We start from the raw sequence: 25,067 nt of genomic DNA, 5'->3' as shown, positions 1-25,067 counted from the left end.
TTGGGACTTTGTCAATGTTTGCCTTTACCACAGTAACGCATCTCTGTGTGTGTGTGTGTGTGTGTGTGTGTGTGTGTGTGTGTGTGTGTGTGTGTGTGTGTAGGCGACGGATCATAAATGGGTGAATAAGAACTGTGAAACTGAACAGTAGCCTTCAACGTCAATGTTGCTAACAATTTAATGTAGCACTGAAGGGAAACACTAGTTCCCTGGGGTGCCCGCATGAAGAGCCAGAGGTAGCCTACACCACGTTCGTTTCTGTCATCTAGGAAGTAATTCCATCCATTCAATTTCCAGTCCAGTTCCCACAATATAGCCTATTCCTAGTCCTGAACAGAACATGATTGGGGTAAAACACAGAGGCGTGGCTTAGGAGGGGGAAAGTTGTTACTTTTTTCCCAAAACATTTTTGTTGTATTTGTCACATGTTTTGTAAACAACAGGTGTGGACTAACAGTTATAGAATTACGTGCCCTTCCCAACAATGCAGAGAGAGAGAGGAAATGGAGAGATAATAGAAAAGTAAAACGTGTAACAATAACTTGGCTATATACAAAGGGTACCAGTACTGAGTGGATGTGCAGGGGTATGAGGTAATAACATGGCTATATACAAAGGGTACCAGTACTGAGTTGATGTGCAGGGGTATGAGGTATTAACATGGCTATATACAAGGGCTACCAGTACTGAGTTGATGTGCAGGGTTACATGGTAAAAACGTGGCTATATACAAGGGCTACCAGTACTGAGTTGATGTGCAGGGGTATGGGGTAATTGAGGTAGATATGTACATATAATTAGGGATAAAGTGACAATGATAAACCGTAGCAACAGTGTATTTGATGAGTCAAAAAAGTTAGTGCAGATAGTTAAATAGTTAACCAATAGCTAACTATTTAGCAGTCTTGTGGTTTAAGGTAGAAGCTATTCAGTGTCCTGTTGGTTCCAGACTTGGTGCATCGGTACTGAATGCCATTCGGTAGCAGAGATAACGGCTGGAGTCTCTGACTATTTTTAGGGCCTTCCTATGACACTGCCTGGTATAGAGGTCCTGGATGGCAGGGAGCTCTGCCCCAGTGATGTACTGGGCCGTACGCACTACCCCCTGTAACGCCTTGTGGTCGGATGCCAAGCAGTTGCTGTACCAAGTGGTGATGCAGCCAGTCAGGATGCGCTCAATGGTGCAGCTGTAGAACTTTTTCAGAATCTGATTGCCCATGACACATCTTTTCATTCTCCTGAGGGGGAAGAGATGTTATGACTGTGTTGGTGTGTGTGTGGACCATGATGGATCCTTAGTGAGGTGGACACTGAGGAACTTGAAGATCTCTACCTGCTCTACTTTTATTTATTTTTTTAAATTTTGAGACTGTAAATGAATTGTTCTTTAGCTGTGTGAAAACCATAGACCAGGATGAGCATACGAACTGAGTTTTATCTGACTGTCTGATTAGGCTCTTGTGCAGCAGCCTGTATGACAGTTTCATGGATGTGCCTGTAGAAACGTGTCCAGTCTGGCAGCTGAGAGGATGGGCCTTGATCATAGTGGAATAAGACTTAGGGATTTAAGAGGGTGTGGTGGGCTATATGAGTGAATGTATGCTCCCAACATTGACGTTCAGTATCAATGATTAGCTTACCACCTCAATGCTTATGTTTTTCATTGAGTATTTAAAGCATCTTCAACAGAAGATGAACCTCACTGGTTTCAGGCACAGAGCATTTTACTGTCCGGTATCAAAATCGGTTCCAGCATTCCCGTTCTATGGACATTTTCATAAGAAAAGCTGCAGACAATATAAATCAATATGAAGAACTACCAGTGAAAACCTGAAGGATGGGGAAACCTTTGACTGAAGATGAAAGTCTTCCCCAATACCTTGATCAGGGAAGCATCTGAGGGAGTGGTCCTTGCAGATAAGAGGGAAACCAGGCAGCAAAGTTGTAGGATTTGGAGTGATACTTTTAATGTCTTGGCCAGCCAATCCAGAGACTTGTGTATCATAAGTGGAATTGCAGGAATGCATGAAAAAACGCATGTGTGCCTGTGACTGGGGAAACTGACTGGGCCTTGGAAACTCTGACCTTGGGCTGCATGTAGTCTCCTAGGCTCTAGGGTACTGGGTGTCAAAGGCCTGAAGACGCCAAGGTATTCTTTCAAGCCCTGAAGTGTTCATTATGTGCCGTGTGTGTGTGTCTCCTGTCCTCTCTCTCTCTCCATGGCCTTGTTCAAGACTGAATGTCATGACTATTGTTGTCTTCAGTAATCTCTCGAAAGAGGTCACCACTAACCATTCCTTTCCTGTTTTAGATTGTGTTCACTTTGTTTAGTTGGTGGCATGTTCAAGAGTATGTCCTTGTAAGTAACTTGTGAATTACTGGTCAGTGGGTGTGGGCTGTGCAATGTTTCCTTGTGGCAGAAAGAGGCAGGGTTGTTGTCGGGTTTCACTGTGGGGAGTGGTGGGCTGCGAAAAGGGAGGTTTTGCGTGGCCTGGCGGGGCACTTCTCACTTCTCACTCACTCACTCACCAACCCACACCCTTTTGAGGACAGAGGTCTGTTTGAAAGAACAGGTAGCAGAAACACCCATGGGTTAGCTATTATCTCACTGGCAACATGGTCCAACACATCTAGGCTAATCCCGTTAGGGCCCATTTACCCTGTTTATGCCATTACACACATTAAATCAAACATTAAAACACACTCTCCCTCTGCTTTTGATGGCAGCAGGGTGTAAGTGTGTGAGTCAGTCTATGGGACTATCCCATTGGAATATTTTTCTAAAGCTCTGTGGTGCCCTGAGAAAGATGTGATTATATTTGTCTGTGCAAGACAAAAGAGTTAAAAAAATGTTTACTTGAATTCAATATTTCCCCACAGTTCGCTACATTACCGGTCAAAAGTTTTGGAACACCTACTCATTCAAGGGTTTTTCTTTATTTTTACTATTTTCTATGTTGTAGAGTGATAGTGAAGACATCAAAACTATGAATAACATTAACTTAATTCTAATACATCAATAAAATCAATTTAGCTTCAAATACATAATGCAAAAACAAAGTGTTGGAGAAGAAAGTAAAAGTGCAATATGTGCCATGTAAGAAAGCTAATGTTTAAGTTCCTTGCTCAGAACATGAGAACATATGGTGGTTCCTTTTAACATGAGTCTTCAATATTCCCAGGTAAGACGTTGTAGTTATTATAGGAATTATAGGACTATTTATCTCTATACCATTTGTATTTCATATACCTTTGACTATTGGATGTTCTTATAGGCACTTATGTATTGCCAGTGTAACAGTATAGCTTCCATCCCTCTCCTCGCCGCTACCTGGGCCAGAACCAGGAACACATCGACAACAGCCACCCTCGAAGCAGTGTTACCCATGCAGAGCAAGGGGAACAACCACTCCAAGTGTCAGAGCGAGTGATGTTTGAAATGCTATTAGCGCGCACCCTGCTAACTAGCTAGCCATTTCACATCGGTTACACCAGCCTAATCTCGGGAGTTGAAAGGCTTGACGTCATAAACAGTGCAAAGCCTGAAGCATTGTGAAGAGCTGCTGGCCAAACGCACGAAAGTGCTGTTTAAATGAATGCTTACGAGCCTGCTGGTGCCTACCATCGCTCAGTCAGACTGCTCTATCAAATCATAGACTTAATTATAACTTAATAACACACAGAAATACGAGCCTTAGGTCATTAATATGGTAGAATCCGGAAACTATAATTTCCAAAACGTTCCGTATTTTATCTAACGGGTGGCATCCCTAAGTCTAAATATTGCTGTTACATTGCACAACCTTCAATGTTATGTCATAATTACGTAAAATTCTGGCAAATTAGTTTGCAATGAGCCAGGTGGCCCAAACTGCTGCATATACCTTGACTCTGCATGCAATGAACGCAAGAGAAGTGACACAATTTCACCTGGTTAATATTGCCTGCTAACCTTTCTTTTAGCTAAATATGTAGGTTTAAAATGTATACTTCTGTGTATTGATTTTAAGAAAGGAATTGATATTTATGGTTAGGTACATGTTGGAGCAACGACAGTCCGTTTTTGCGAATGCGCACCGCATAGATTATATGCAAAGCAGGACAAGCTAGATAAACTAGTAATATCATCAACTATGTGTAGTTATAACTAGTGATTATGATTGTTTTTTATAAGTTTAATGTTAGCTAGCAACTTACCTTGGCTTCTTACTGCATTCGCGTAACAGGCTCCTCGTGAGGCAGGTGGTTAGAGTTGGACTAGTTAACCGTAAGGTTGCAAGATTGAATCCCTGAGCTGACAAGGTAAAAATCTGTTCTGCCCCTGAACAAGACAGTTAACCCACCGTTCCTAGGCCGTCATTGAAAATAGAAATGTGTTCTTAACTGACTTGCCTCGTTAAATAAAGTTGTAAAAAAAACAATCAAATAAAAAAATCAGCGTCCAAAAATACCGATTTCCGATTATTATGAAAACTTGAAATTGGCGCTAATTAATCGGCCATTCCGATTAATCGGCCGACCTCTAGTCCATATTATGTTATGAACAGCTCAAATAAACAAAGAAAAATGATAGTCCATAATTACTTTAAGACATGAAGGTCAGTCAATATGAAACATTTCAAGAACTTTTGAAAGTTTATTCAAGTGCAGTCGCAAAAATTTGTCCTTTGGTCTGGTGTCCAAATTTGCAGTTTTTGGTTCCAACCACTGTCTTTGTGAGACGAGGTGTGGGTGAATGGATGATCTCTGCATGTGTATTTCCCACCGTAAAGCATGGAGGAGGAGGTGTTATGGTGTGGTGGTACTTTCCTGGTGACACTGTCTGTAATTTATTTATTATTCAAGGCACACTTAACCAGCATGGCTACCACAGCATTCTGCAGCGATATGCCATTCCATCTGGTTTGGGCTTAGTGGGACTATCGTTTGTTTTTCAACAGCACAATGACCCAACACACCGCCAGGCTGTGTAAGGGCTGTTTGACCAAAGAGTGGAGTGCTGCATCAAGGCAAAGGGTGGCTATTTAAAGAATTTCAAATATAACACATTTTGATATGTCTAACTTTTTTGCTTACTATATGATTCCATATGTTATTTCATAGTTTTGATATCTGTAATATCATTCTAAAATGTAGAAAATGCAAAAAAAAGAAACCCTTAAATGAGTAGGCGTTCTAAAACTTTTGACAGGTAGTGTATAATTTTTCAACATGCACTTAACTAAAGAAGTTGGTGGATTTTATGTAAGTCTGTGGTTGCTAAAGATTTGTTCTGGTCTTAAGCAGTGTGGTGTGTTTTGTGTGTGTGTGTGTGTATATAGGGAATAGAGTGCCTTTTGAGAACAGCCTTCTCCAGTGAGGCATTGGAACAGGACAGGATGGTATGCAGAAACCCTTCTGTTACCCAGACTCAGCACTGTTGAGGCCCCCAAGACAATTATCCTAGGCTGGGACATGACAACACTTCAAATGAATGAACACCACAACACAGCGTCAGCTAGACTCACAGTAACGCAGCTTTAGCTCTATTCGGACAGGATACGTTTTACTGGGGGATACTCTTGATGATACTTAACCTGTGGGAATAGTTATCCCTGTGTTTTGAGGGATATTACAGTTGAACAGGTGCTGCGCTCAGTTTGGGTAAGAACAAATTGATGCTTAAAGCAACGTGCTATGCACATAGCCTATAGCTGAACGATCTGTTCTGTAATATATCAACCTTCCTAGTGCCATTCTTCTCTTTTAAAAGATGAGGTGGACGATATCGTGTCAATGAATTGATACATTGACAAATGTCAATTAATTAAATATCTGCGTAGGTTACAGTTTACGGTTCTTATTGATATGCATTATTATTTGGACTTTCTCCGAACTGAAGGCCATTAGGCCAATATTAGGATGTCCCTAGACATATATTAAATATATTCACACCTAGAAGAGCCTCCAGGCTTCCGTCATAATGGTCAATTGTGAATTCGGAAAAAAACTAATGACGGGCAGTTCGGTAAAACGAATCCCGTCGGAATCGCCTTCTGGAAAAACAGACATACTGTGGTAAAAATTACATAACCGAGGTTCTATAGCAATACTAGTGTCCTGTGCAGATAGCGCTTCAGATACTCACCTGTCTCTTCAGCTCTTCTATCAGTTCTTCTCCATCAAAGTGGATGTAAGGGAACATAAAGGAGGCTAATAGGGCGCTGACCTATTGACCCCGATGTTACTGCTTGACAGCGGTGTAGAGATCAACCTTGTAGTATACTATACACTCAACATTGACCTGGACTTCCTACCTAAAACAGGAAATAATGTATCCCCATCAACTCCCTATAGTAGCCAGGCTGTACACTTGCACAGAAGGATGGATGCTCTTCAGTCTGTGCACTAAAGCATATTGTATCTGACTGAATTATGTGTGATTTGAATTAGGGCCCTCTTGATCCACTTTAATTGGTATTTTGTGCCTCCTGATTGGGTTAGTCGCCAGTCCTGTATAATGCCGCTACAGAACCATATACTGGCCCTCTTTATATCAAACGCATTATAGCGATGTATGCTGACACGTGTATGTCATTGTTTTAACTCGAGCCCATTTACTCATACAATAGAAGTAGAAGACCGTACATTTGGAAGTAATCCTTTTTCTATCGCTCTACCATCTACATCAGTGAGTAATGATGACAGTGAGTACACCCATGGATGTCCTGCACTGCTTCTGGTAGACACGGGCTTATCTGGGTCTGATGACTCATCTCCTGTCAAACGGCTTGCGTCTCCAGTATAGAGAGTTACTTTTGACCAGAGCCCATGGGGGGGGTGTATATAATATTGCGGTATTATTTTTGAAACGATGTTATAGCAATTATTTGTTGTTGTTGAGAAGCAGTGTTATCTAGTGCTAGTCGGCTGTACCTGCACCAAAACTCTGGCATTTTTCATCCTATAACTTGTTCTACATCTTTTCTTTACAATTTAGAGCAAAACATGTTTTCAGTACATTTTTATTTCCCTGACCGAAACTCATTTTGTCATGCTCTCTCTCTGCAGCAGACATAGTGAGCAATACGTTTGGGACATCAAATTGCAATAAATATAGAATCAAGAGAATTGCAGTAAATATTGTATCGGCATCTAATTATCGTGAGGTCCCTGGCAATTCCCCTCCCTACTATATAGTGCAATATAAAGGCGATAGGGTGTCATTTTAGGACACGGGCCTGGATCGAGTGTTTTTGTGCGTGCTCTTTCAGCTCATTTTGTTCTTCCATGTCTTCCCTCTGTTCTTGAGAGCTGTTGCTGTCTTCCCCCACATGGCCCCTCATGCCCAGTCAGCACCTCCTTCCCTGCCTTCCTCCCCCTCACCACTCTGACAGAGAGACACTCCATCAGCCCACAGTCCTAACTACATGAAGAAAGAACCCTCACCCATCTGAACCCCCAACCCATCTGAACATCATGTTTCCCCCACTCATGCTCCAGACCTCTAGGACACAGTGGAGTTGGGGATTATGAGACCGGTCTTGTCGACTTTGAGGCCCATGATACTGTATGCCAGTTTTCACACAACATGAGAATGGAAAGTTTATTTTCCATTTTTGATTCTGCTGAAGTTTGGGAACAGCGTCAACAGACACAAGGTCGGAGAGTTGGCTGCTTCATCAGAGAAGTTCTCAGTTGAACCAGACGTTCCTTCACAGAACATGCGTTACAGGGAAGTTTATTCAAGTGTAGCCTGAAAGGCAGCTGAGGCCAGTTGAACAGGGACTGTGTTATCTGCCAGTTCAGCTCCTTCATGCTGTCTACTAAGCATAATGGACTGAGATGAATACATGTTTTTCTTTGCTCAAGAGGTCCATTGGTTCCTGTCACCATGTGATCATGCCTCACTTCATAACAACAGAGTAACTCAAAGGACAGTGTTGGGAGTATGGCAGCTGAGTCATGCTGCCAAACCAACCACTTACACCTCACTGTGAATCTCTGTAGTGTTTATCAAGTCTGCCAAAGTCACAGAGTGCTCTTTGTGTTACCTTGTTACAATCATAATAGTCGGGATGAACACTGCCTGTCTGTTCGTCTGATTTCATCAGGATATCTATTCTTGTGTCGTGTTTGAGATGAGTGGCACGTCTGTGTGACTCAATCAAGTGACGTACAAACACATATCTTGTGGTTTGTAGTCCTCAGGCCTGTCACAAGCTCTCAAAAGTGACTATTTTCCACACTCCCAACTTACGACGAATTTGATTGTCACACTGTCAGTGAGTAAAGGGTTTGCTCGGCCAACATTGAGACCCAGGCCCCTTCTCTCTCTCCTAGCTCCCTGGTTAAGCTTTTCATCAGGAACAGTTCAAACATCGCTAACCCTTTAATGGGACCTTAACCATTGAACTCATTTCCAGGTTTTGTTCCGTTAGTGGCACTGTGATGAAGACACTGGACTTACTCTTTCCTCCCTGACTGAGCTTTCTTAAGGTTACATTCCACAGACACTTCCTTCCAAGTCGGCCAGCTGGCCCACCACTGCCAAGACATTCCTCAGAATTTCATCTTATTTCTGTCCAATATTACCACCTCTGGCTATTCAACCCTCACAGATCACTCAATGCTTAATTAAACAACATTTAGTAACTTGTCTGTTTTATTCTTAGACTTAATTTTACTGCAGGAAAGTTGGTGCATTAGACTCGCTACATAAAGGAGGTGAACTACGTGAGACTGAATAGCTGTCACAAACACAGATGCTGCAGAATCTGTGGGATAGTTGAGTTCAGGGAAATTCAATAGTAACGGAAATACGCTGAGACTCATTTCATTTTTTTTCTCACTTAAAATGTATGCCAATCAAAGACCATTGTAAAAAAGTTAAACAAACCATACAACTCTATGCACAAGGACTACCTTTAACAATGTACACAGCATTTGACAAAAACACACTTATTAGAAGAACACCCTAGATGCAAAGAACCCCCCCCCAGAAATCAAAGCCTGAAATTTAAATATGCCTTTATTGCCTTTATTTTCATTTGACATGCTAGGATTGAACTTTGCTTGTTGGTGCTCATGGGTCCTTTCAGATGACAATGACCTTGAGATACCATATGTCTGGTGACTGGATGGATTTGGGCTACCTGGGAGTGGTGCAGCAATGGGCAGTTTTGTACTCTGTTGTCAGTCAGGATGTTTGTTCAGGATGGTTTGTGAGTCACCACACTAACAGTGATGCAGCTATGAATGGCTGTCCTAAACGTCTCTGCTAGATCCACTCTTGAGGCAGTGGGAGCACAGAGGATGGACTGAAAGTGGAATGTAAGAGTTGTAGATGTTATGGAAGGTCTATGTATCAAGGCCATGAGGAGTGGCTCATGGTGGACTGTCCTGTTATCCTGTCTCTCCTACATGTTAATAATAGTGGACAACCCACGTTGGTGATCTGCTGCCTGTTATCCCTCCCCATGACTTAGTTCCTTAGCATAATTCTTTAGTCCAGTTTATAGAAATGAAATCAGCCATTAGATCCATTGAGTGATTGTTTCTTTGGTCCTATGACTCAAGTCCCCCCAGACTCTTTGACTGACTGACTGCCTTATGGATTTACCAGAGGCTTCAATTACAGTCTTTAGAAAGCTAATCTGATCCGAGGCTATCTCTCATAATTTTTTCCCCCAACCACCTCTACTCTCTTCCAGTAAAATAAAAATGTCATAACTGCAATGCAGAACAGATGGGATCAGAGGAAGATGATCGCTGCTCCAGTTATAATTACAATTGTCGAACATTAGAATATTTCCTGTAGAAGTGCTGTATGAAAAATACATATTTTGAAATTCTAGTTTGACGTATGTACTGTAGATCACTGACCTATTCACCCTTGTTTGTAAAGCACTCAGAATTATTCAGTATACCAATCTCCACAGAGTCTAGATAAGGATGGTTTGCAGCTGTGTCCTGAAGGGTTATGGGTTGGTTTATGTGTTATTAGAATATGATTGGTCCACAGAGCAGTAGATGGGAGGACCCAAGCCGTGGTTTGCGTCCCAAATGGCACCCTTCCCTATATACTGCACTATGTTGACCAGAGTAAAAGTAGTGCGCTATTAAGGGAATAGTGCCATCTGGAACACAGGTGCTATTCTGTCCCCTACGCCTGGCCTGGTTCCAGCTATCCCTCCTGACTCTCTCTCTGGAAGAGAGTGAACCCCTGAGCCTGAGTCTCCCTCTACCCTGCCAGCAGACCATTCCTCCCTACGCTACGTTTACAGTCTCCCTCTACCCTGCCAGCAGACCATTCCTCCCTACGCTACGTTTACAGTCTCCCTCTACCCTGCCAGCAGACCATTCCTCCCTACGCTACGTTACGTTTACAGTCTCCCTCTACCTTGCCAGCAGGCCATTCCTCCCTATGCTACGTTACGTTTACAGTCTCCCTCTACCCTTCCTCTACCCTGCCAGCAGGCCATTCCTCCCTACGCTACGTTTACAGTCTCCCTCTACCCTGCCAGCAGGCCATTCTTCCCTACGCTACGCTTCGTTTACAGTCTCCCTCTACCCTGCCAGCAGGCCATTCCTCCCTACGCTACGTTTACAGTCTCCCTCTACCCTGCCAGCAGACCATTCCTCCCTACGCTACGTTTACAGTCTCCCTCTACCCTGCCAGCAGACCATTCCTCCCTACGCTTCGTTTACAGTCTCCCTCTACCCTGCCAGCAGGCCATTCCTCCCTACGCTACGTTTACAGTCTCCCTCTACCCTGCCAGCAGACCATTCCTCCCTACGCTACGTTTACAGTCTCCCTCTACCCTGCCAGCAGACCATTCCTCCCTACGCTACGTTACGTTTACAGTCTCCCTCTACCTTGCCAGCAGGCCATTCCTCCCTATGCTACGTTACGTTTACAGTCTCCCTCTACCCTTCCTCTACCCTGCCAGCAGGCCATTCCTCCCTACGCTACGTTTACAGTCTCCCTCTACCCTGCCAGCAGGCCATTCTTCCCTACGCTACGCTTCGTTTACAGTCTCCCTCTACCCTGCCAGCAGGCCATTCCTCCCTACGCTACGTTTACAGTCTCCCTCTACCCTGCCAGCAGACCATTCCTCCCTACGCTACGTTTACAGTCTCCCTCTACCCTGCCAGCAGACCATTCCTCCCTACGCTTCGTTTACAGTCTCCCTCTACCCTGCCAGCAGGCCATTCCTCCCTACGCTACGTTTACAGTCTCCCTCTACCCTGCCAGCAGACCATTCCTCCCTACGCTACGTTTACAGTCTCCCTCTACCCTGCCAGCAGACCATTCCTCCCTACGCTACGTTTACAGTCTCCCTCTATCCTGCCAGCAGGCCATTCCTCCCTACGCTACGTTTACAGTCTCCCTCTACCCTGCCAGCAGGCCATTCCTCCCTACGCTACGTTTACAGTCTCCCTCTACCCTGCCAGCAGGCCATTCCTCCCTACGCTACGTTTACAGTCTCCCTCTACCCTGCCAGCAGACCATTCCTCCCTACGCTACGTTTACAGTCTCCCTCTACCCTGCCAGCAGACCATTCCTTCCTACGCTACGTTTACAGTCTCCCTCTACCCTGCCAGCAGACCATTCCTCCCTACGCTACGTTTACAGTCTCCCTCTACCCTGCCAGCAGACCATTCCTCCCTACGCTACGTTTACAGTCTCCCTCTACCCTGCCAGCAGACCATTCCTCCCTACGCTACGTTTACAGTCTCCCTCTACCCTGCCAGCAGGCCATTCCTCCCTACGCTACGTTTACAGTCTCCCTCTACCCTGCCAGCAGACCATTCCTCCCTACGCTACGTTTACAGTCTCCCTCTACCCTGCCAGCAGACCATTCCTCCCTATGCTACGTTACGTTTACAGTCTCCCTCTGCCCTGCCAGCAGACCATTCCTCCCTACGCTACGTTTACAGTCTCCCTCTACCCTGCCAGCAGACCATTCCTCCCTACGGTACGTTTACAGTCTGCCTCTACCCTGCCAGCAGACCATTCCTCCCTACGCTACGTTTACAGTCTCCCTCTACCCTGCCAGCAAGCCATTCCTCCCTACGCTACGTTTACAGTCTCCCTCTACCCTGCCAGCAGACCATTCCTCCCTACGCTACGTTTACAGTCTCCCTCTACCCTGCCAGCAGACCATTCCTCCCTACGCTACGTTTACAGTCTCCCTCTACCCTGCCAGCAGACCATTCCTCCCTACGCTACATTTACAGTCTCCCTCTACCCTGCCAGCAGGCCATTCCTCCCTACGCTACGTTTACAGTCTCCCTCTACCCTGCCAGCAGGCCATTCCTCCCTACGCTACGTTTACAGTCTCCCTCTACCCTGCCAGCAGACCATTCCTCCCTATGCTACGTTACGTTTACAGTCTCCCTCTGCCCTGCCAGCAGACCATTCCTCCCTACGCTACGTTTACAGTCTCCCTCTACCCTGCCAGCAGACCATTCCTCCCTACGCTACGTTTACAGTCTGCCTCTACCCTGCCAGCAGACCATTCCTCCCTACGCTACGTTTACAGTCTCCCTCTACCCTGCCAGCAAGCCATTCCTCCCTACGCTACGTTTACAGTCTCCCTCTACCCTGCCAGCAGACCATTCCTCCCTACGCTACGTTTACAGTCTCCCTCTACCCTGCCAGCAGACCATTCCTCCCTACGCTACGTTTACAGTCTCCCTCTACCCTGCCAGCAGGCCATTCCTCCCTACGCTACGTTTAGTCTCCCTCTACCCTGCCAGCAGACCATTCCTCCCTACGCTACGTTTACAGTCTCCCTCTACCCTGCCAGCAGGCCATTCCTCCCTACGCTACGTTTAGTCTCCCTCTACCCTGCCAGCAGACCATTCCTCCCTACGCTACGTTTACAGTCTCCCTCTACCCTGCCAGCAGACCATTCCTCCCTACGCTACGTTTACAGTCTCCCTCTACCCTGCCAGCAGACCATTCCTCCCTACGCTACGTTTACAGTCTCCCTCTACCCTGCCAGCAGACCACTCCTCCCTACGCTACGTTTACAGTCTCCCTCTACCCTGCCAGCAGACCATTCCTCCCTACGCTACGTTTACAGTCTCCCTCTACCCTGCCAGCAGACCATTCCTCCCTATGCTACGTTTACAGTCTCCCTCTACCCTGCCAGCAGACCATTCCTCCCTACGCTACGTTTACAGTCTCCCTCTACCCTGCCAGCAGGCCATTCCTCCCTACGCTACGTTTACAGTCTCCCTCTACCCTGCCAGCAGACCATTCCTCCCTACGCTACGTTTACAGTCTCCCTCTACCCTGCCAGCAGACCATTCCTCCCTACGCTACGTTTACAGTCTCCCTCTACCCTGCCAGCAGGCCATTCCTCCCTACGCTACGTTTACAGTCTCCCTCTACCCTGCCAGCAGGCCATTCCTCCCTACGCTACGTTTACAGTCTCCCTCTACCCTGCCAGCAGACCATTCCTTCCTACGCTACGTTTACAGTCTCCCTCTACCCTGCCAGCAGACCATTCCTCCCTACGCTACGTTTACAGTCTCCCTCTACCCTGCCAGCAGACCATTCCTCCCTACGCTACGTTTACAGTCTCCCTCTACCCTGCCAGCAGACCATTCCTCCCTACGCTACGTTTACAGTCTCCCTCTACCCTGCCAGCAGGCCATTCCTCCCTACGCTACGTTTACAGTCTCCCTCTACCCTGCCAGCAGACCATTCCTCCCTACGCTACGTTTACAGTCTCCCTCTACCCTGCCAGCAGACCATTCCTCCCTATGCTACGTTACGTTTACAGTCTCCCTCTGCCCTGCCAGCAGACCATTCCTCCCTACGCTACGTTTACAGTCTCCCTCTACCCTGCCAGCAGACCATTCCTCCCTACGCTACGTTTACAGTCTGCCTCTACCCTGCCAGCAGACCATTCCTCCCTACGCTACGTTTACAGTCTCCCTCTACCCTGCCAGCAAGCCATTCCTCCCTACGCTACGTTTACAGTCTCCCTCTACCCTGCCAGCAGACCATTCCTCCCTACGCTACGTTTACAGTCTCCCTCTACCCTGCCAGCAGACCATTCCTCCCTACGCTACGTTTACAGTCTCCCTCTACCCTGCCAGCAGACCATTCCTCCCTACGCTACATTTACAGTCTCCCTCTACCCTGCCAGCAGGCCATTCCTCCCTACGCTACGTTTACAGTCTCCCTCTACCCTGCCAGCAGACCATTCCTCCCTATGCTACGTTACGTTTACAGTCTCCCTCTGCCCTGCCAGCAGACCATTCCTCCCTACGCTACGTTTACAGTCTCCCTCTACCCTGCCAGCAGACCATTCCTCCCTACGCTACGTTTACAGTCTGCCTCTACCCTGCCAGCAGACCATTCCTCCCTACGCTACGTTTACAGTCTCCCTCTACCCTGCCAGCAAGCCATTCCTCCCTACGCTACGTTTACAGTCTCCCTCTACCCTGCCAGCAGACCATTCCTCCCTACGCTACGTTTACAGTCTCCCTCTACCCTGCCAGCAGACCATTCCTCCCTACGCTACGTTTACAGTCTCCCTCTACCCTGCCAGCAGACCATTCCTCCCTACGCTACATTTACAGTCTCCCTCTACCCTGCCAGCAGACCATTCCTCCCTACGCTACGTTTACAGTCTCCCTCTACCCTGCCAGCAGGCCATTCCTCCCTACGCTACGTTTAGTCTCCCTCTACCCTGCCAGCAGACCATTCCTCCCTACGCTACGTTTACAGTCTCCCTCTACCCTGCCAGCAGGCCATTCCTCCCTACGCTACGTTTAGTCTCCCTCTACCCTGCCAGCAGACCATTCCTCCCTACGCTACGTTTACAGTCTCCCTCTACCCTGCCAGCAGGCCATTCCTCCCTACGCTACGTTTAGTCTCCCTCTACCCTGCCAGCAGACCATTCCTCCCTACGCTACGTTTACAGTCTCCCTCTACCCTGCCAGCAGACCATTCCTCCCTACGCTACGTTTACAGTCTCCCTCTACCCTGCCAGCAGACCATTCCTCCCTACGCTACGTTTACAGTCTCCCTCTACCCTGCCAGCAGACCATTCCTCCCTATGCTACGTTTACAGTCTCCCTCTACCCTGCCAGCAGACCATTCCTCCCTACGCTACGTTTACAGTCTCCCTCTACCCTGCCAGCAGGCCATTCCTCCCTACGCTACGTTTACAGTCTGCCTCTACCCTGCCAGCAGACCATTCCTCCCTACGCTACGTTTACAGTCTCCCTCTACCCTGCCAGCAAGCCATTCCTCCCTACGCTACGTTTACAGTCTCCCTCTACCCTGCCAGCAGACCATTCCTCCCTACGCTACGTTTACAGTCTCCCTCTACCCTGCCAGCAGACCATTCCTCCCTACGCTACGTTTACAGTCTCCCTCTACCCTGCCAGCAGACCATTCCTCCCTACGCTACATTTACAGTCTCCCTCTACCCTGCCAGCAGACCATTCCTCCCTACGCTACGTTTACAGTCTCCCTCTACCCTGCCAGCAGGCCATTCCTCCCTACGCTACGTTTAGTCTCCCTCTACCCTGCCAGCAGACCATTCCTCCCTACGCTACGTTTACAGTCTCCCTCTACCCTGCCAGCAGGCCATTCCTCCCTACGCTACGTTTAGTCTCCCTCTACCCTGCCAGCAGACCATTCCTCCCTACGCTACGTTTACAGTCTCCCTCTACCCTGCCAGCAGGCCATTCCTCCCTACGCTACGTTTAGTCTCCCTCTACCCTGCCAGCAGACCATTCCTCCCTACGCTACGTTTACAGTCTCCCTCTACCCTGCCAGCAGACCATTCCTCCCTACGCTACGTTTACAGTCTCCCTCTACCCTGCCAGCAGACCATTCCTCCCTACGCTACGTTTACAGTCTCCCTCTACCCTGCCAGCAGACCACTCCTCCCTACGCTACGTTTACAGTCTCCCTCTACCCTGCCAGCAGACCATTCCTCCCTACGCTACGTTTACAGTCTCCCTCTACCCTGCCAGCAGACCATTCCTCCCTATGCTACGTTTACAGTCTCCCTCTACCCTGCCAGCAGACCATTCCTCCCTACGCTACGTTTACAGTCTCCCTCTACCCTGCCAGCAGGCCATTCCTCCCTACGCTACGTTTACAGTCTCCCTCTACCCTGCCAGCAGACCATTCCTCCCTACGCTACGTTTACAGTCTCCCTCTACCCTGCCAGCAGACCATTCCTCCCTACGCTACGTTTACAGTCTCCCTCTACCCTGCCAGCAGGCCATTCCTCCCTACGCTACGTTTACAGTCTCCCTCTACCCTGCCAGCAGGCCATTCCTCCCTACGCTACGTTTACAGTCTCCCTCTACCCTGCCAGCAGGCCATTCCTCCCTACGCTACGTTTAGTCTCCCTCTACCCTGCCAGCAGAACATTCCTCCCTATGCTACGTTACGTTTACAGTCTCCCTCTGCCCTGCCAGCAGACCATTCCTCCCTACGCTACGTTACGTTTACAGTCTCCCTCTGCCCTGCCAGCAGGCCATTCCTCCCTACGCTACGTTTACAGTCTCCCTCTACCCTGCCAGCAGACCATTCCTCCCTACGCTACATTTACAGTCTCCCTCTACCCTGCCAGCAGACCATTCCTCCCTACGCTACGTTTACAGTCTCCCTCTACCCTGCCAGCAGGCCATTCCTCCCTACGCTACGTTTAGTCTCCCTCTACCCTGCCAGCAGACCATTCCTCCCTACGCTACGTTTACAGTCTCCCTCTACCCTGCCAGCAGGCCATTCCTCCCTACGCTACGTTTACAGTCTCCCTCTACCCTGCCAGCAGACCATTCCTCCCTACGCTACGTTTACAGTCTCCCTCTACCCTGCCAGCAGACCATTCCTCCCTACGCTACGTTTACAGTCTCCCTCTACCCTGCCAGCAGACCATTCCTCCCTACGCTACGTTTACAGTCTCCCTCTACCCTGCCAGCAGACCACTCCTCCCTACGCTACGTTTACAGTCTCCCTCTACCCTGCCAGCAGACCATTCCTCCCTACGCTACGTTTACAGTCTCCCTCTACCCTGCCAGCAGACCATTCCTCCCTACGCTACGTTTACAGTCTCCCTCTACCCTGCCAGCAGACCATTCCTCCCTACGCTACGTTTACAGTCTCCCTCTACCCTGCCAGCAGACCATTCCTCCCTACGCTACATTTACAGTCTCCCTCTACCCTCCCAGCAGACCATTCCTCCCTACGCTACGTTTACAGTCTCCCTCTACCCTGCCAGCAGGCCATTCCTCCCTACGCTACGTTTAGTCTCCCTCTACCCTGCCAGCAGACCATTCCTCCCTACGCTACGTTTACAGTCTCCCTCTACCCTGCCAGCAGGCCATTCCTCCCTACGCTACGTTTAGTCTCCCTCTACCCTGCCAGCAGACCATTCCTCCCTACGCTACGTTTACAGTCTCCCTCTACCCTGCCAGCAGGCCATTCCTCCCTACGCTACGTTTACAGTCTCCCTCTACCCTGCCAGCAGACCATTCCTCCCTACGCTACGTTTACAGTCTCCCTCTACCCTGCCAGCAGACCATTCCTCCCTACGCTACGTTTACAGTCTCCCTCTACCCTGCCAGCAGACCATTCCTCCCTACGCTACGTTTACAGTCTCCCTCTACCCTGCCAGCAGACCACTCCTCCCTACGCTACGTTTACAGTCTCCCTCTACCCTGCCAGCAGACCATTCCTCCCTACGCTACGTTTACAGTCTCCCTCTACCCTGCCAGCAGACCATTCCTCCCTACGCTACGTTTACAGTCTCCCTCTACCCTGCCAGCAGGCCATTCCTCCCTACGCTACGTTTACAGTCTCCCTCTACCCTGCCAGCAGACCATTCCTCCCTACGCTACATTTACAGTGTCCCTCTACCCTGCCAGCAGACCATTCCTCCCTACGCTACATACAGTCTCCCTCTACCCTGCCAGCAGGCCATTCCTCCCTACGCTACGTTTAGTCTCCCTCTACCCTGCCAGCAGGCCATTCCTCCCTACGCTACGTTTAGTCTCCCTCTACCCTGCCAGCAGACCATTCCTCCCTACGCTACGTTTACAGTCTCCCTCTACCCTGCCAGCAGACCATTCCTCCCTACGCTACGTTTACAGTCTCCCTCTACCCTGCCAGCAGACCATTCCTCCCTACGCTACGTTTACAGTCTCCCTCTACCCTGCCAGCAGACCATTCCTCCCTACGCTACGTTTACAGTCTCCCTCTACCCTGCCAGCAGACCATTCCTCCCTACGCTACGTTTACAGTCTCCCTCTACCCTGCCAGCAGACCATTCCTCCCTACGCTACGTTTACAGTCTCCCTCTACCCTGCCAGCAGGCCATTCCTCCCTATGCTACGTTTACAGTCTCCCTCTACCCTGCCAGCAGACCATTCCTCCCTACGCTACGTTTACAGTCTCCCTCTACCCTGCCAGCAGACCATTCCTCCCTACGCTACATTCACAGCACCACTCTCTCTAAATAAAGGGGATGGTAAAAACCAAACAGAGTATCTTTATTCCGTTCTCTCTGAGGTAGACAGACATAAAGAGACCAAGTTAACACCAGAAACCTAAGTAAGCCTTGTCTAAACCAGAATGGCCCGTAGTCACACTAACAGAGTGCTAAACTAGTTTGTTGAAGGTCCAGGGGTGTAACTTTGAAGTCGGGCCTTTTCAGTTTCACAAACGGGTTGATGGTGTGCCAGGTTTGTTGCCATGCCAACTCCATTTGGTAAAATATTGAAATGCTGAACTGAAGGCTAACTCTGTAATGCAAACACTGCCGTGTGGACATTCTGATAAAGGACACAAAGGACCACGTGAAATGTGGTAATTATTTCTTTACACTGTGCTAAGCGTAGTAAATAGTGATCGAGGTAACCGGCAAAAGGTGACCCTTTGCATTCAGATGGTTACTTAACACGTGAATGAAGAATACACTTACAAATACATCACTATTGACAGGGAATGTCGTCATACAACGTTTGATTTGCAACACCTCAGGTCTGTTCGGGGATGTAGCATTACAGATCTTTCCGATAGAAGTGTAGAAATGTTATGAATAGAGCTGACATGACTCCGTATCTTCCAACACTGAGTGTTTCATGTCCCCTAATATAGCCTTGTCCTTCCTTCCTCCCGCAGCCAGGACAGGCGAGGTGATTGGAGAGTTTAGCCGTCTGTATGAGCAACAGTATGCAGTGGCCCTTTTCAACAAGGTCCGCTTTGACATCGAGGGAGGAGGTGGGCCCCAGCCACAGCTACTGCACCGCAAGGTAATTCACTTTCTCCTCCACTCCTCTTGTCCTCTACTCTGTTTCTGCCCTGATAAGGTGACAGAATAACACCTGAAGTTCTGACATTTGGAACACTTTGCCCACACTATGTTGAAACTCAAGAAACTCGCCTCGCTATATCAATATCAGTTTGTTCTGAAGATTGAAGTGTGTTCAGATATAATAGTAGCTACAGCATGAGAAGTCCTTGCCACTCCCACTTAAGCCAGAGGAGTAAACAGTAGTTTAGAGTTCTGTGCTAGGCTACAGAGAGAATCATTCAAGGAGCATTGAGATATTTCCATCTCTGTGTAACAGATGTGAAGTACAAGTTACCCTGGTGTGATGCCACTGTCCCTGAGGTATCAAGTCAACCGTGCTACGAATGGAGGGAGCAACAATCTAACTTGTGACTTCTTGAGCCACTGCCACATTTGACTTTAGGGAGAGTGAGGTCACTGCAGAGGACCCTAGGGCTCGATTTAAATCCGTAGCGCTGAAGATCTGCTTTGTAGCACGATTGACATTTTTAAAGGCAATGTTCCCGCCTTAGCAGAGACTGCATTCACAGTAAACAATGTCATTTTGGCTCAATTAGACATGACCTTTACATTTCAACCGCTCTATAAAGGCGATTTGCACATGGGCCACTGTAAACGGCAATTGAACCGCAATAATATTTGCCTACCGTGTGTCGTGACCAGCGGTCCCGGGTTGTCAGCTCGAATGTTGTAGTAAAAAAGTTGGTCAACCATGCGTAGGGAATGTTCAAGACTTTTCCAGCTGCCGCCCTACTCCCAGAACCTTTGATGCTTTCCGCAGCCAGTCTGTAAGCGCATTAATGCTGAACATAAGCGCTATGGTTTGAATCGAGCCCCTAGTATAACAATTTTATTAGGCTTCTCCTGAGGGTCCAGTGTTAAGCCTGTTGCCCTGTTTTTAAAGGCCCGTAACACACTCGTAAAGAGAAACAGTTAGCTACATTCTGTCTGGTGTTACAGCTGCACTGACAATGCTAACTACATGAGGCTGTGTAAGAGATTGCAGTTTTATTGTCAGTGAGGTTTTTGAGGAATGTCGGCTGTTTTCCTGAGAACAACAATAGTGTCTTGATGGGCAAATGATTGGATAAATTACTCAACACTACTGTGTCTAGACTACATTTGAGACATCACAGACAGTAGTACCACATGGCAATGTAGTAAGTATACCTGATGTTTCAAGAGGAACTCCAAGGCTTTAAATAGTAGGCCAGTCCTTGGTCCATGAAGATGGACCAGTCCACCAAAGAGGTGATGTCCCTAAATGCCAGTCATCAGAAGGTTTTTACAGATTCTCCTGCCCGGCCCATTCAGGTTCCTCTGGAGAATAGATCCATCTTCTCTGGAGCTCTGTTCCAGTTTCTGGAGGAGAATAATAAATGGAGAAACCACTTCATCTTCGTTCCTGACTCCTACACTATCAACTACTATGACAACAAAGCGGTAAGGAAAGATTTAATTCAAATGCCCCCCCCCCCATTATGATGGTGCATTTGTCAGTATTAGTGAATTGGCTAATAAAATGTGTCAATCCCTGTAATGTACATGGAGTTCTAGATGTGTGTTATATCTGCAAGGCTCATTCTCATAAATGTCATATTGTCAACAAGTTTAACTTTTGGGGATAAAGATGCAATAGAGCGTTACATCTGCCTTGTCCTTGTGTTCCCCGTCAGTCTCACGAGAGAGGGCTTCACCCCAAGGGGAACATCAACTGTGCTGGGTACAAAGTGCTGACTTCAATGGATCAGTACCTGGAGCTGCTCAACAACAGCCTGCCTGGTGAGAACATGTTAGGACTGAGAACCAGCGAAGGGGGTGGGGCACATGTTATGCAGGTTAACTTTTACTGTCATGAATCTTGCCCTGGCACCAAAACTGAGCGATTTCTGACAGATGGGCCAGCTGATAAGTCAAAATTGCCTGTCATGAAAACAAACATTAGCTTTTTGGTCTTCATTTAGAATTAGGCATTAGGGTTAGCAGTGTGGTTAGGGTTAACATCAGACTTCGTGGCTGTGCTAGCTAGTGAACACTGCAGAGCTGCCTCCAGGTTAAGATTCAGGACCATAAATGCCAACCTACATAGGTTAAGACTCCTCCCATAAATGCCATATGTCATCATTTTAAAGAGGAACGGAGACCTGGTATTGCACTTATGAACGGCTCGCTGTTATTTTATGTAATGTGGGCATGTTCCTGTTTCCGAAGGGCTGTTTTTGTGCTACTGGATGGTTCACAACATGTGCAGAAAGGATCACTTCCTGGCTGGTGCAGGACTGTTTGATGCAGTGTTGTATAGACTGTCAATTATTGTCTGAATATTTGGTTTATTGTGAAGCATTGTTAACACCATTTCACCATATCAACATTCCGGTTACATGTAAATGTACTTGTTGCATGAAGGTTATTGTGATGGTGTGTTTCAGGTGTAAAGGCTAAAGTGGGTAACTCTCCCTTCCTGAAGTGTGCCACCCAGTTCCCCCTGATCCTGTGGCACCCGTACGCCCGCCACTACTACTTCTGTGTGGTGACGGAGAAAGAACAGCAGAAGTGGCATGCAGTCTTTCAGGACTGTGTAAGACATGCCAATGATGGTGCGTATCCCTGTCAAACCAACACATTCAATCCCAGACACACTGTATTACCCGTCGAGATCATCCTGTCATTCATTCTGTGGTTGTGCGCATGTTGAAACACAAGTGTCCATTTTTATGGTTCTGCGGCATGCTTGAAGGTTCTGCGGCATGCTTGAAGGTTCTGCGGCATGCTTGAAGGTTCTGCGGCATGCTTGAAGGTTCTGCGGCATGCTCGAAGGAACTTAATTGCAGTGTTCAAACACAGTGAGTGACTGACGTGTCTAGATTAATTGGTTCCCAGCCTTGGTCCCGAGGTGTTATGGTGAGGCAGTTATTGAGTAATACATGAAGGCAAGAGCACACTTGTCTAGAATCAATGACCTCAAGAGTTTTGATATGTATAGCAAAGTTGATGATTTAGAGCCCCATTAACAGTAGTGCATTGCTACTAGCGGTAGCATAATGATTAAGTTAGCTGTTCCCATAGACTTCCAGTCATTGAGCCAACGACTAATCATTTAAGTGCGCCTTGACAGAAACTTATTCAAATATTGTATTTATTTATTGCAGCGGTGGGCCACCACTGCTTAATGAATATAGGTGAAACACTGGCTCAAGTATTTGAAAGATTTCAAATAGCATTGCCCACTAATTTCAGACTAGATATAACTCAAACAGGGAGAGAGATTTGAGCAGGGGAGTGGAGTGTAGCAGTGAAGTATACACTGAACTGACTGCTGATGAAGTGATTATGTCTGAACCCAGGAATTATGGCTTCCAACTGACCACCACCTAGCCAAACCCAGACTGTTGTCCTCCCACCATCCTCACTGTCTCTTGATGTGTCCCATCATGTTCCTCATGCAACAGCCTCTCTGCAGAAATGTAGATTGATCAACAGTGATAGAAGTGTCACCTGTCTCCATACAGGTCTGTCTCAATATAAAAGCCTAGTAGGTTTACAATCCAGTACATTATGATCAAATGGGGAAATGACTTAACAATCCTCCTAGGGACTTACTGATAGTGTTTTGAATTAGGCCACCCATGTTGGCTCTGTAGAGCTGCACAGCAACTATGCTGGCAGAGACTGACGTATAGCTACATAGTTTATACATAGTTCTATGGTTTTGGCTTCATTTCCTCTACAGCATGTGTCAAACTCATTCCATTGCGTGTCTGTGGGTTTACGCTCCTCCCTTGTACTTCATTGTTGAATTAAGGTCACTGGTTAGTAAGGGACTCTCCTCACCTGGTTGTCTGGGTCTTAATTGAAAGGAAAAAACAAAAACCAGCAGACACTAGGCCCTCCATAGAAAGAGTTTGACACCCCTGATCTACAGTATCATAAGCAGCCACAGCACTTGAGCATTGACATCTGTAGTAACATCCAGTTAGTTATAATGTCCAAGCAGACAGAAACTCGGGTGAATGTTGCATTGGAATAGCATGTGTCCCAGTCTGTTTTGGATTCTGGGATAGACTATGTCCCCATAGCGACAGGGAAGACAGTCTCTGAGAGGGAGTAGCTACCTGCCACGCTGTATGCCATACACATGATTCAATATGTTTTAGAACTGGTGTCATGTTAACTTGGGTCCAACAGTTTCATCATTGACAGGAAGGAAATTAAATCTGCTGTATCTGTCTGCACAGGGCCTGTGTTTGGTTATTGTGTGCAGACCAATGTTTTACTTGAATTGCAGTGTCATGTTTTTATATACATGTATTATGAGTAGACCAGGAATACTTTTGGAGGTTTATTTATTTATTTTTAGCAGGGTGAATGTGAGGACAGTGTTTTGGGACGAGATCTATGCTCCCTGAACTAAGAAAAAAGAGCTGTACTGTACTCACTCCATTCTCTTTAGCCTCTACGTGGCCAACAGAATTATCTTTCATTGAGGAATAAATCGGATTAGAAAAACAGTCATGTCTGTAGAGAATCCCAAGAATGACAGCTGCCTCTTGCCTGCTCAAAGATTCCTTTACCAGATTTTCTCTATTAAGTTAGAGCTTGTTCCATTCGTCTAAACAACGGGCCTACGGTAAGCCCCGGGGGTCTTCCTTCATGCCCTCTCCCTCTCAACATAAAACATGTGGCCAGCTCATGCTAAATTCCCTACAGACACTTTCTTCTTTTGTCAGAAAACAAACTGTCCTCTAACTCTCAGATACTGTCAGCAGTACTTAGCATGTCTACTATACAACAGTAGATGACTCAATTAAGTCACAAAATGACTCTAATTAAACCATCAGATTGTGGACCAGGAGTGCTTAGTCAGGCAATCCATCCCTGTGCTCGTTTTGTGTAATTGTTATTTAACCTTTTTAATTAACTAGGCAAGTCGGTTAAGCACAAGTTCTTATTTACAATGACATACTACCCCAGCCAAACCTGGACAACGCTGGGCCAATTGTGCGCCGCCCTATGGGACTTCCAATCCCGGACGGATGTGATACAGCCTGGATTCGTACCAGGGACTGTAGATGCACTGAGATGCAGTGCCTTAGACCTCTGCACCACTCGGGAGCCCTGTTACTACACAGCTGATTCAAATGATCAAAGCTTGATGGTTAGGTGTTTTTATTATTTTGAGTAAGCTGTGTAGTGCTATAGCAAACACCCATATAGTGTACCCCTTGGGGTCCTGAGGACCAAGTTTGGGGAAACCCTGGTTTAGGGTTTGACTATCCATTTATGTTTCAGTCGTTTTAAGGATTAGCACTTCAAGTACTGTGATCTCTTTATTAGGGTTGCAAAAGGAGGGTATATTACTAGAAATGTTTGAAGTTTACCTGAGAACTACCAGAGTTTTGTATCTTTCAAGGATTTTGTGTAATCCATCACAAAACATCTAGTGGCCCTTTTGGGTACTTCAGGTTCTAACAGGTGTCTGTAATGATCCTGGCCCTCTGGTAAAATAGATTATAAAATAGATTTTAGAATTAAACATGTAACGACATCTGTAAAACATGATCCTAAATATAAACCCACTTAGTGCATACTATTTGTTTTTTTTAATATGAGGCTTTCAGCATGAAATATCCTTACATTTTTTTTAAACACTTACACAAAAAATATTTTGTGTCAAACTGGTAGCAGTTTTGGAAAAAAAGTAAATGGTTGGAAGAGTTGCAGAGGAAATGAGAAATGATGTTTTTTTTA

The 25,067-nt window shown here is 47.0% G+C and overlaps 1 protein-coding gene across 1 annotated transcript in view; it reads left to right on the top strand.

Moving 5' to 3' along the window:
* LOC110536362 (protein Niban 2) overlaps nucleotides 1-25,067 on the top strand; it is a 53,746-nt gene that overhangs the window by 499 nt on the left and 28,180 nt on the right. Inside the window, exons 2-5 of the mRNA XM_021622109.2 lie at nucleotides 19,148-19,278; nucleotides 20,634-20,762; nucleotides 20,996-21,101; nucleotides 21,749-21,916. Of these exons, the coding sequence (XP_021477784.2) occupies nucleotides 19,148-19,278; nucleotides 20,634-20,762; nucleotides 20,996-21,101; nucleotides 21,749-21,916 (534 nt within the window). The remainder of the gene's footprint in view (nucleotides 1-19,147; nucleotides 19,279-20,633; nucleotides 20,763-20,995; nucleotides 21,102-21,748; nucleotides 21,917-25,067) is intronic.

The sequence above is a fragment of the Oncorhynchus mykiss genome, chromosome 11, assembly GCF_013265735.2.
Source record: "Oncorhynchus mykiss isolate Arlee chromosome 11, USDA_OmykA_1.1, whole genome shotgun sequence".
Classification (NCBI taxonomy): Eukaryota; Metazoa; Chordata; class Actinopteri; order Salmoniformes; family Salmonidae; genus Oncorhynchus; species Oncorhynchus mykiss.
This window is presented reverse-complemented; position numbering and strand designations above follow the sequence as displayed.